Source organism: Panthera tigris, chromosome D4 (genome assembly GCF_018350195.1).
Source record: "Panthera tigris isolate Pti1 chromosome D4, P.tigris_Pti1_mat1.1, whole genome shotgun sequence".
NCBI lineage: Eukaryota > Metazoa > Chordata > Mammalia > Carnivora > Felidae > Panthera > Panthera tigris.
The window spans coordinates 60,237,443-60,250,378 of NC_056672.1; the positions used below are offsets into that span (position 1 = coordinate 60,237,443).

At 50.5% G+C, this 12,936-nt stretch overlaps 1 protein-coding gene across 1 annotated transcript in view; it reads right to left on the reverse strand.

Annotated features, from left to right (window-relative positions):
* GABBR2 (gamma-aminobutyric acid type B receptor subunit 2) overlaps window positions 1-12,936 on the reverse strand; it is a 236,672-nt gene that overhangs the window by 13,586 nt on the left and 210,150 nt on the right. Inside the window, exon 14 of the mRNA XM_042963492.1 lies at window positions 2,842-2,952. Within this exon, the coding sequence (XP_042819426.1) occupies window positions 2,842-2,952 (111 nt within the window). The remainder of the gene's footprint in view (window positions 1-2,841; window positions 2,953-12,936) is intronic.

Sequence of the window (12,936 nt, forward strand, 5' to 3'; positions counted from 1 at the left end):
ATTTATTTATTTATTTATTTATTCATTTATTCGTTTATTTTTGAGTGATCTCTACACACACACTTGGGGCCCAAACCTATAAGAGCTGCATGCTCCATCAGGTGAGCCATCCAGGCACCCCCAGACCTATTTGTTTTTTAAAGATTCCTTTTAAAATGGGGAGCGAGAAGCCCAGGAAGCAGATGCTGAGTGAGGGAAAGAATCCAACGCTGTTGAAAGTCTGCTTTGTGCTAGTTCCTTCGTGTGTGGGCCCTTCAGTCCCACAGTGCCTATGCTGGCTGGGCTCTGCGGTCCACTTCTTCCAGGGAAGAATCACAGGCCGGACGAGCCTCACTGACCTGTTTGGGGGCCCACTACACCATCACAAGAGTCTCTACCAGTTGTAAAATGTGGGCGAGTCTGGGGACCTGGTGGTTGGCTGCAAATCTCTGAAGACTGTCGGGAGGAAACAGTAACTTGTTCTTAGGCCTTCAAGGAGTAGAATGAGGGTTCATGGGCACAAGTTACATCAAGGCAGATTTTAGCTGAAGATAGGGAAGAACCTTCTAGAAAAATAACCCATCTATAGTGGGTTGAACAGTGGCCCTAAAAGACATGTCTATATCCTAATCCACAGAGACTGAATATTTGGAGAAGGGGTCCTTGCAGATATAATTAAGGGTCCTGAGATGAGATCATCCTGGATTATCTAGGTAGGCCATAAATCAAATGATAAGTGTCATTGTAAGAGACACACAGAGGAAAGACCTGGAAAAGAGAGAGGGCCATGTGAAGATGGAGGTGGAGATGGAGTGATGGAGCCCCAAGCCAAGGATGGAGCCATCAGCTGCTGGGGAGAGGCAAGGAAGCATTTTCCCTGGAGCCTCTGGAGGGGGCACAACTCAACCTTGGTTTTAGACTCCTGGCTTCCAGAACTGTGAGAGAATAATATGTGTTGTTTTAAGCCAGTCTGTGTTTACCCATTTGTGGTAGTTTGTTACTGCAGCCACAGGGCACTAATACATCATCCCTGGGTGGCACAGGCCACTTTGAGGTGGGTGAGGTCCCCATCACTAGAGGTGTGGAAGCAGTGAGTGAACAAAACTTGTTGGGGATGCGCACTAGGGGCCAGGAGTCCTGAAACATCTGACAGGAGAGTGGGCCTGCAGGGCTGGGCACACTCTTTCCAGCCTTGAAATGCTGTGGTTTCAGAGCAGGAGGACCTGGGGGGTGGGTAGAATTTTAGTCACAGACCCTAAGGGCCAGGAGGGCTGTGGGTTATTCCGTGCATACACTGGAAACAGTAAAGCACGTGTGCTGCCAAATACAGGTTTTATTGACACGATCTGACTGAAGGTAATAGCTTCACTGGAAGAGATATAGTCATCTCCAGCCACTTTTGCAAGTAGGTGGGGAAGATAATGGATGGTCAAAACGTTACAGATAAATCCAGTTTAAAGAGTCAATCGGATTCAGCATAATCTAATTTCACAGTGTCTCAGGATCAGGGAACATGGAGCCGGAGGCGTGCTGGAGAGTCTGGTTTCACTCTCTTTATTCAGCAAGTGCTAGGGGTCTCAAGTCATAGGTACCACCATGCTTCCTGTGACAGGGAGCACTTCCTTCCTAGGGGGCGCCACCACATCTGCAGACACTGCTCTGTTGGACAAAATCCTTCTTTACTGTGGACTCGAAAGCTGCCTTCTGGCAACTTTGCCCACTAATGATGGATCTGCCTTCCGGTCCATGCCACTGTCTCTGACAGCTCTAGTGACCATGTCTCCTGAGTGACCTTCTCCAAGTGCAGGGCTGTTGGCCAGCCTCCAAGTCCCAGTTCCACTCCGGGCACCTCCTGGGGACACCTTCAGGGTCATTACCTTGTGGGGCCCAGATTGCAGCCCAGTGATCTTCAAAGAATCCCTATGGAAACTGGTCTCAACCAGTATGAAGTTGGGGACAATCTTTGCCTAGGGTTGCCTAGTATATGCTCCTCTGGTGTGGCCCCTCAGTAACAGTTCTCTGAAGCAGCAGGATACGTTCGAGCAATACAAGAAAACCTGGTTTACCTGACCTTTGGAGAGGGCTTCATTCTTGGCCTCTAAGTGGAAGCTATACAGAGGCGACTTATATACAGATGGTGACTATATGGATGGTGACCTAACTTTCCTGTACAAAGACCTAAGGAGGGTATGGTACCTGGTTTCCTGTCACTGGAGGGATTTCAGTGGAGGCATGGTTTGCACAGGATGTGGAGAGAAGAGTCAGGGGTCAAGCTGGGATAAGGTGGGGGTGCGGCTGTCCTTTTCAAATCGTTCCAGATGTGTCTGGTGGGCTTGGTATGTGACCTTTGATGCCAACAGTTGGGTGGAGTGGAAAGAGTACTGGGTTCGGAGGTTGGAGGTTACCAGGTGCCCTTTAACCTCTGTGAGCCTGACTTTCCTCATATCTACATAAGATGAGGATGACTCCACTCACCTCTCACAGACTTTGAGAGAATCCAGTAAAATGTGGGATGTGAACGTGCGGTAGATGTTGACTGACCGTTGTTCCGGGAGTGGTATGGTGGCCGCCATGAGGCACACTCACAAGTTTTGGGGTTACTCTGTGGTTAAGCTCTTGAATCTGCTACTTACTAGCTGAGCGACCTCGGGCAAACCAAGCTTCAGCCTTCTCAGCACTGTCTGCACCTATCTCAGAGGGTTGTTGTGGGAACTGAGGTAACACGTGGCAGACGCTGGGCCTGGCACAGTTAAGTGCTTAGTCCTGGGGGCTCTGTTTATTTTTATGTTCACAGAGGCACCTGGGAGAGAGAGCTCTGACAGAGAAGCATCCCCCAACCTCTGCCTTCTGCTCCGCACCTACCATGAGAAGCCCCTTGTAGGCATAGACGATGCCAAGCCAGATGGTCATATGGGTGTTCTCACAGTGCTCCAGGAGAGGGCGGATGGAGATGTCCCGTCCTGCTGGGTCCGGCTGTGCAAAGAGAAAACAGAAACCCAGGGATGGCACTGGGCACCCTTCCAGCAGCCAGGGCCCCATCTGATGGCCATTTTCCCTCCCATGAGCCATCGCCAATCCCTTGCCCAGGAGGCCTTTTGGGCCCCTCTTCTGTGTTCCCATGAGGCTGCCTTCTGTTTGTTGGTCATGATTCAGCCCTGCACTCTAGTCATCTGTTCTTCATGCCTTTCAAACTTGACTCAGATCTCCTGAAGGTAGGGAGTGGGTCACTTCCTGTGCCTCTAGTACTTAGCATAGGACCAGGCCCAGAGCATACATCTGTAATGTTTGTTGAAAGAGTGAGGGTGAGAATGAGGCACACAGTTATGTCAAGAGGCCTTCAGATGTCTTTGGGATTAACCCTAGTAACTACTGGCTAGGCCAGAAGAAGGAGACCTTTTTGCCCATCACCCTGAGTGAGGGAGCAGTGGTAGCAGCCATGTTATATACCACATGACCTATCCTGGGCCAAAGCTGATAGGTCAAAGTGTGGGTACCTGACCTACAGCTGCCAATCCGGAGTCTGGTCAAAGACTTACGAGGTTTCCTAGTACAAATTGCTCTGCTTGAAAAGGGATGGTGGAGAGGATCTTACCCAAATGTGTTCTCTCTCTTAACAATTTTAGCTGGCAATCTCTGGGAAATAATCAGCCACATGGTGGAAAAAGGAGAAAAACACACCCAGAGAACGAAAAAAATATATATATTCTACATATTTTTTTCTGAACCGTTCAAGAGTAAGTTATAGACATCCTGACCTAAATATATAGCAAGTATTTCCTAAGGATGAGGAGACTCTCTTACATAACCACATATACTTACCAAATTGAGGAAATTTAACACTGATACAGTATATTATCTAATATACTATCAGTTTTCAAATTTTTCCAATTGGCTCAATAATAATATCCTTTAAGACAATTGTGGCTTTTCCAAAGCAGGATCCAATCTGGGACTGGGTCCTGCATTTACTTGTCATGTCTTTAGTCTCCTTTAATCTTCAACAATTCCTCATCCTACTTTGGTCTTTTATGTCATTGGTATTTCTGAAGAATCCAGTTTAGCTATTTTGTAGAATGTCCTTCAGTTTGGGTTTGTCCGAATGTGTTTTCATGATTGGATTCGGGTTATGCATTCATGGCAGGAATCCTATGTAAAGTGATGTTTTTCCCTCTTTGGAGCTTCACATCAGTGGCACTTGATGGCACTTTGTCCCATTATTGGTGATGTTACTGTGATCATTTGATTCAGGTGATGTCTGCCAGATCTCTCCACTTCAAAGGTACCATTTCCCTCTTGTAATTAATAAATAATCTGTGGGAGATACTTTGAGACTGTGTGAGTATCCCGTTTCCCCATCATCAACCCAGTGGTTTCAGCATCCAGTGATGGTTTCTACCTGAGTCATGTTCCTCTGGTGGCTGCAAAATGGTGACTTTCTAACTCTTATCGTTTTATTTAAATACTTGGCATGCCACTGTAAACAAGATCTTACTTTTCCTTCCATTTATTTATGTAGGTCAGTATGCATTTAGGGGTTAATTTTTCATTCAGTGCTTTATAATCCTTACTATCATTCATTTTGATGCTCAAATTTTCTGAGATCTGGCCAGTGGGAAACTGGCTCCTTCATGCAGCCTCGTATGTTTTTTCAATACATCCCCATAATTTTTTGGAGCACTTTACCACTTCTCAGAACACCAAGGACTTGCACTTTTTTGTGCTTTCCTTTCCCCAGCCTAGAATCAGTCATTTCTCTGAGGAGTCTTGGTTCTTTTTAGTGGAGAATGATATTTAGAAACCAAGATCTGGCCACCAGATGTGCTCACTGTTCCTAGGGTATCATTACTTCCTTCCTCTATCTATCTATCTATCTATCTATCTATCTATCTATCTATCTATCTATCTAATCTACTTATCCATCCATCCATCCACCCATCCATCCTTCCATCCACCCATCCATCCATCCATCCATCCATCATCATTCTATGTATCTATCCCTATATCTCTACCATCTGTTTATAGATAGATAGAGATAAAATCCTACACCACGGGGCTCTTCTTCCCATTCCGTATTTGCATCTTTCTTTTCTTGCAGTGAGATCTCTGGTTTTCCACACTATCACAATAGTCACTCATTTGCTCAATGCTAAATAGATACAAAATAGTTTTAGGATCTCTACATCCAAACAACAAATTTACTAAGTAAAGTTGAAGATGTATTTGTGAATCTATTTGCCTTTCGAACAGATACACACTGAGGGTATCTCATCAAAGAACTGTGTCCAGGATGAAGTTGTCCTGTTGAGGCCCGGAGTAAAGCCACATGCCTGAGAAGAAGAGGTAAGCATCCCCAGGGTCACTCACCAGGAAAATGGAGCACTTTGGTGGGATCCAGGGATGTGGAAAGCAGGCCTTAGGTAACCGGGAATGGGAAACTTATTTCTCTTGGCCCTGCTCTCTAGGCCTGGCCTTTGAGGCAGGCAATGGCCTGGACTCCTGTGATTTGGGAAATGATGGCACCCTAAGGCCATTTTGTAACCAGATCATCCAGCCGCATGCTCTCTTAAGCTTGATTTTCCTTTTGTTTTCTCAAGCCACAGAAAGCCTTAGCTCAGACTCTTTGGTTCCATGGTCATTGAGTCCACACATAGGCTGGAATGGATCCCTGAGGCCTCTGCAGTAGCAGCCATGGGTACTAGTGAGAGCCAACCCAGGAGGTGATCTCCAGGAACCACAGTCAGAGTTGCCAGGCTAGAAATTTCCCCTCTACCGCTACCCGCCCAGGAGCTGGGCTGGATTCTAGTAAGGGTAATGGGGGTTTCCTAATTTACTTTCACTGTTTAATTGAGGAGACTGAGAAAGGAGCTGGTCCCAAGGTCAACAGTGACTTATAACAGTGAAACTTGGGTTTCTCTAATGTCTGACAACCAAGCAGACATCAGAATGCAGTAGCACAGGCCCATTACGGTCATGCATGAATAGCAAACCCATTAATGATGATAGTATCTGTTGTTCTCCAATGAAAGGCAATAATTTATGACAGACTCTTAGATTCTTTGTGTATAAAGGACTGATGCTGTCATACACCATTGTTCAATGTTATGAAAACTCTATTCGTGGGAGGCCGAGAATGGTTGTCTGGCTCTTATATCCCCAGTGACAGACAGCCCCCTCCCACTCTTGGTGAGTGGTTACACAGCTCATTTACTGAACCAGAACCTTCTCCTCCAGTACCTCCACCCATTGGTCCTTGCCTTTCCTCTGGGGTCCTCAGAGTAATCCCAAGCTCTCTTCTTGAGTCCGCATACCCTTCCTCAGGAGGAAAGAGCTGCCGTGAAGGTACACATCACCTCCTGCCACAAGTCGACCTGGTCCTTCAAACTGCTCAAGTTCACCATTGATCTATAGGCCTGTAATCGAGCTCAGCACCCCAGGTGGTGGTCCTGAGCGAGTCTGCCTATGCCCTTGCTCCACATATCCTTGGCTTTCTAAACGACTACCTTCCACTGGTGATTCATATGTCCCTTACGGTTGACTAAGACTCCATTAGGTAGTTCTCATCAAACTGCTGCTAGCTCTGTCTTCCTCCTTCTGCAGCTGACATTCTAGCCAGGTTACCTTTTAACTTGCCGGTAGCCTACCCACTCCCACCCCCTCCATGCTCCCCATTCTGAAATCCTAATCCTTACATTTGGTCTTTTAGTCCCTTACCCATCTCAATAAACTTAAGCACAGCCACCAATGCAGAGGTGGGAGTGCGGCAAAAAAATCAAGGGCCAGTCAAGAGTTCAGAGAAGTCAGTGGTCCTGAGGGTGGGCTAGTGCAAAGGTGTTGATCCAGAAGTAAGCCACAAAAATCTCCTGGTCATTAACATCATTCTCACACAACCCCATGTCTGTTCACACTGTACATGGATAAGAGTGGCAGGGGTTGGGTGGTTTTAGGAGTGATGAGGTTCATGTACTCCTGGGGCCAGGGGGTGGGGAGTTTGAATAGTCAGTACCCCTGTACTGAATCTCAAAGCCAACTGTAAAAGCCATGCCTTTTCTTATCTGATCCATTCTAATCGTGCCTGGGACTTGAGTTCAGAGTGGTCTGAACAGTCACACACATGGGGAGAGACGCATTTGATGATGCAAAGGGTGGGATGTTGGGGGAGGAAGGATGGTGGGGGTGTGGAAAGGCGCCACCACCTGAGCCCTTACTTGGAGTTGTCATACACCAAAGTGCCACTAGAGGGCATCCAAGACCAGCGTGGAGGGTCTGGACCGGCGCCGTGGATCACCCTCTGCTGAGGACACAGAGCTACTTTTGTGGCTCAGTGGGGCCGCAAAGCCGGAAGCAGCATCCTGGGTTACTTAAGAAAGCACCCAGTGGTCTTACAGGAGGTCAGATTTCCAGGCACCTTGGAGGACCCCCCCCTCCCCCCCACCACTTCCCCGCAGTGGGAGTGCTGTGGGAGGGTAGGGGATATTGGGAAAGGTGGGGCTGGAGGACCCAGGCCTATCTGGCCCTATACTCATCCACATTCCCAGCGTGGGCCTGTCATGCAGTCCAGGGCCAGCGATCACAGGGCATTACCCCCTGTGGATGCCATGCTGCGATCTCGTGTAAGGGTCTAAGCCAGGATTGCAATCTTGCTTCTCCATACTTTTGGGCACTACAGCATTTCTACTGGTCTAAATCAATTTCCATGGCTGAATAGCCTACAAGAGCTTTCAAATTGCTTTTTTTCCTCTATTTTTCTTCCTTACTTGCCGTCCACCTGGGCAATTACCTAAGTAATCATCCATTCATTCAACACACAACTATAAAGCACTGCCACCTGCTAGGTACTGTTCTGGGCAGGGGGGAATACAGCAGTAACCAGGGCTGACAAAAGCCCTGTCCTCAGGGCTCTTCCATTCTAGTAAGATCAGGATGATTCCACGAGAAGCAGCCTCAGAGGGGGAGTGAGTTGACCTCACCCAGTAACAGGCACCCTAAGAACACCCAGTTCTCTTGTCACGGGTGACAGCAGCGTGCTAGGTACTAAGCTGTGAGGTCTCCATATGTTGTCTTGTTGAAGCCTCCAACAAAGTGTGGTATCTATTTTGCAGATGAGAAAACCGAGGCACAGAAAGATGAAAGAACTTGCCCCAAATTTCTAGCTAGTACCTGTTGGAGCTGGGTTCTACCCCAGGTCTGTCTGCCTCCCGAACCAGTCACTTTTCTTTCCTCCCTCACCAGATGCTCTTCCCAGCCTGCCCTGCCTCTCACAAGCACCACGTCACATTCCAAGGAGACAGTGGGTATGTATAATCCTATAACCCTGCTGTATAAACTGTGAGGTGCTGTTTGTGGGAGGAATGACTTAACCGCTGAACATTCAATAGCGGCCTCCTCTGAAGCCCCCGGAGCTCTGTGAAGGCTGTGCTTTGGCGCTGGGAGTGGAATGCAAGCTGATAAAATGCTCTTCCTGCCTGACAGGGTGCGGTGCCTAGCAGAGAGGCCACGCCTGTCCGTGAGGGCCAGAGGCTGGAAGGGCTCACACCTGACTCCTGGTCCGACCGCTGCTCGGCGGGAGGCCTGCAGAAGCTGCCGGGGGAAAGCCTCCCCCATCTGTGCAGCAAAAGGAGAGCAGCTGGCCCGAGAGTCCCTCTGCATAATGCAATTACTCACAATGTAGGTCAGTGGCCCCTGCAAACATCATGCTTTGTCAGGCCGCACAAACGGACAGGCAGGGAGTCGGGCAGGGGTGGAGGTGGTGAGTCCTGAAAGGCCAAAGGCTTTGGTCTTGCTCTACCATAGACTTGCTGGGTGAGCGTCTGGCACGCCCCACCCTTCTGGAGACCTCAGTTTTCCAGGTGCAAAGTGAGTCCAAGGGTTAACTTAGGGTGCAGTTCATGTGAGCCTGCGCACATTGAGGGATGACTACATTTGTCCTATATTTCATGGCTGTATTTGTCCTACACTCACTCATTCAGAATCAACTCAGTCTCGTGTGCCTGCTGTGTGCCATGGACTATGCTCCACGCCGGGTCCAGGTATAGACGCCGGCAGGGCGCTTGCCTTCTTGGAGTGGTCACTCTAGCGAGCGCAAACCACACAGTGCAGCTGCGAACAGAACGGTGATCAGCGCAGCCAAAGAAAAGTGCCAAGGGGGGCACCGACTGCAGGTCAGACAGTCCGGGAAGGCTTTTCTGAAGTGGTGACATTTAGTCTGAGGGCCTGAAGGGTGAGAAAGAGCAGCCATGTGAGCACCTAGGGGGAGAACATTCCTGAGAGGGGGAACAACAGGTAGGAAAGATCTGAAATGTCAAAGACTTTGGCATGTTTTAGGGAGCAAGAGGAGGCCAGCGTGGCTGGCGGGTAGTAAGTGAGGGGCTGACACTGCTTTTTACTCGATGCTGTGCACACAAACCACCCAGGGAGCTTGTTAAAGTGCAGATGGGGGCGGGAGGTCTGGCTTCGGCTCAGGATGCTGCATTTCCAAGCAGCTCCCAGGTGACCCTGATGCTGCTGGTCCAGGGACCGCCTTCTGGGCAGTGAGGCCTTAAAGGATCTTAGACAACAGAGTGACGTTTGGTCTTCGGCTTAGCAGATCTTTGGTCAAAAATGCAGATTCTCTTGTCACTCACACACCCCTGACACTGAGTGATAGCTTAGTACCAGCACAGACCTGACACAGCTTGTCTGTATGTTCTGACCCTGGAACAGATCTCAACCACACTGGGCTTCTGTGTGTCCTGCGTGGGGCCGGCCAGGGTTTCAAGTCTGGGCAGGGAGGTTGGGGTGGGGGTTCTGGATGGTGGGAGTGAAGGGAGCCATATGCTTCACCTGTGACCACGGGGCTCTTGGTCCCTTGGACCTTTTATGCCTGCCACTGCTGTGAGTGGCTCAGGTTCCCAAGCCCTACTCAGCCTGTGCTTCTTTGAAGGAGGGGTGCCTTCTACCTTCTGACCAGCTCCCAGAAGCTGGCTTTCAGAACTTTTTCACTGGGCCATTCCTGCTGCTGCTGCTTCCTCTCTGCCTCCTCCTCCTCCTCCTCCTTTCCCTCCCCCCCCTTCTTCTCCCCCTCCTCTTCCTCTCCACCTCCTTCTCCTCCTCCTCCTTCTTCTTCCTCTTCTCCTTTTTTAATTTCAAAGTTGATTTTTGAAATACATAGTAAAATTGGTGTTTTTTTCTACTAGAGGAGAGTATATGTATGTATATCAGTGTGAATTTGAATGTGTGTGGTGAGGGGAGGGGAGGGGAGGGTGTCTGGCCTTCATGGGCTGCATTTCAGAATCCTGAGATGCTTTCCTTTTCCTGGGAAGGCAGGTGAATGCCTCTTCTGGGGGAAATGGTGAGGGAGTCTCATCAAGGAAGTCTGGGCAAGGACGGGAAAGGGCCCTGGGCTCAGACCCCAGGTCCATCACTTGCCAGCTATGTGACTTTAAACACATCCCTAAGCCTTTCTGAGCCATGATTTGCTCATCTGCAACCTCCCAGGGTTGGCAAGACCATCAAAGGAGGTAAATGGTGTGTTTAGCAGGCCTTAGAGGCTGGAAAGCCCGCTCCTTAAATGTAAACCATCATCATTATCTCCCACTGCAGAGTCACAGAGCGCTAGAGCCGGGAGGAACCTTCTGGATCCCTCTGGGGCTGGGCTGCTTATCTCAACAGCAGCAGGCAGCCCCACATCTCTGAGGCAGCAAAGCTAGGGCTGTCATTTCAAGGTAAGAATTTCTTTTTTAGGATGTTTGGTTATGAGTTTGGGTGAATTTTTTTCAGGATCCCAGATCTGGAAGGGACCTGTGAGATCACACACCGGGGTTTCTCAACAGGGATGCTCCCACATGTTTTTCTTTGGAGAGGGTACAATTCTTTGCTGTGAGGGACTGTCTTGTTCAGTGCAGGGCACTCAGAGCTCCTAGGCTGTGGGCCCTAAAAGCCAGGCATGGTTTCTGGTCACTGGAACAGTGCAAATCTCCCTCCCCTGGCTGCCCATTTCCAAACACTAAATGCACTAGTCCAATTCCTCTTTTTACAGATGGAGAAACTGAGGCCCGGCAGAGCACTCATAGCAGGTGGGTGACTGAGTAGACGCCCAGATGCAGGCGTCCTGAGCCTGGTCCTGTGCCCTGGGCACTGGCTCATGCTGCAGGCTGGCACAGGAGGGGCCAGCCTTGTGGGCTGCTCACCACAACATTTATGAGGAGTTGCCATTCATGGGTGCTAGGCACTGCCGTATCAGCCCCCCGGAGCTGGCTTTTGGGTGTATCCGATCCGTTGGTGCTATGCGCCCTTGCTCACATAGGGCTGGAACAACTTCCAGAACAACAAACATGGGGCCCAGAGCCGCTCACCTGATGCCCTCTGGCCACATCCTCATGGAGCCCTGCTTTGTGGAGGGGAGATGAGGTGGAGGAGGTGGCCAGGACCTCACCGAGGAGGGCAAGGAGCCCTGGTCAGCCTGAGGACACCATTTGGACAGCAAGACCCCCACCTGGTCCTGTTCAGACAGGCATTCTGCATTTGGAATCTTGTGGGAAATCTCATGGTTGTGAAAGGCTCACCACTGGGGTGAGGACTGTCTTGGGGGAAGTTAAGGGCTGACGAGTGCCGTAATAGGTCCTAATCTTTCTAGCCCTTTGGAGCCCATATGTGTTCGTACGAGAGTCCCTCTTTGATCTTGACCTCAGGGCAGTCTGGTGAAGGAGCCGGGAATTTGATACCCATGTTATACAGGTGAGGAAACGGAGCTCAGATGGGACAAGAGACTTGCTTAAGGTTACACAGCAAGCCAGAGGTGGAGGCAAGCACCATCTCCTTCTTGCAAAGCAGGGTTGGGGGTGGGGGGCAGCTCCACTTCCTGCGGCCTCTGTTCCCTTCCCTGGGGAGGTGGGCCTTCGAAGGCGCCCCTATTTTCCTTGGGCCTGTGTCTGAGGCCTCCGGGGCAAGCCTGGAGCAGGAAGAGCTCACGGATGTTGCCACCGAACCCAAAGCCAAGAGGCGCTCGATCGTGAGGGTGCTTTCACCAGGCGCCCGGTGAACGGGCAGTGGCCCCCCTGCTTCTCGGGTGTCAGTGTCATGGTCTGCAGCGGCCCCTGTCAGCACAAGCCTGCCTGTGCTGGGGAATGAGACCAGTGCCCAAACACACACCTCCCCAGATGAGTCGATGACCCAGTGGCACATCCTCAAGAGAGACAGTCACCAGGGGACGGCTGGGTGCCAGCGTGTGGGTCTTCCCTCAGTTCTAGGGCAGGGAGAAGCTCACAGCCTCTGGGTGGAGTGAGGGCCATTGACGCGTTTTACTTGATCCACACAGTGCTTACATTTTTTTTTTGTCTTCATAGGCAGGACTTAAAACTCAGGTGATTCACAGGAACACCCAGATTTTTGGCTTCTCCTGAATGAGATGCTAGGAAGCACAGGGCCTGGCCGCGTGAGCTGGGTCTGTCTGCCACCCACCCACGTCCATGCTGCTTGTCCAGCGCATCCCTAGTCCCTGGCTTCTCCATCTGGGGGGTTTGAGGCAGTTCTTCCCAGATCTCAGGGCCCATGAGACCTCAGCTGGCACTGGGGTACGTGGAAATATGGGTTAACTGTTCATATGGTCACCTGAGTTTTCTAGAAGCAGCAAGTCTGCTGGCCCCTTACCCTGTGAGGTCCCCTCAAGTGCCAACATTCCGTGATTCCGCGGTGGCAGCACCAGATGGGACGCAGGGTCGTCTGCCTAGAGTCTGGCTTGCACCCACCTCAGCAGGACCAGGATGCCTCAACCCACAGGCAGAAAGCCGCAGGCTGGCATTTCCCAGCATGCCTGTGGGAGCCACGGCTGGGTGTCCTGGGCAGGCAGAGAGAGGCCAGAGGGCCCCCTGGTGGCGCCCCAGTGAGGAGGGTGTAGGCAGGGGATGAGCAGATCAAGGAAAAGAGCAGCGGGAGACAAGAGGGGCTGCAGAGAAGGGAGGCCTGTGACCTGCAGAGCCCGCA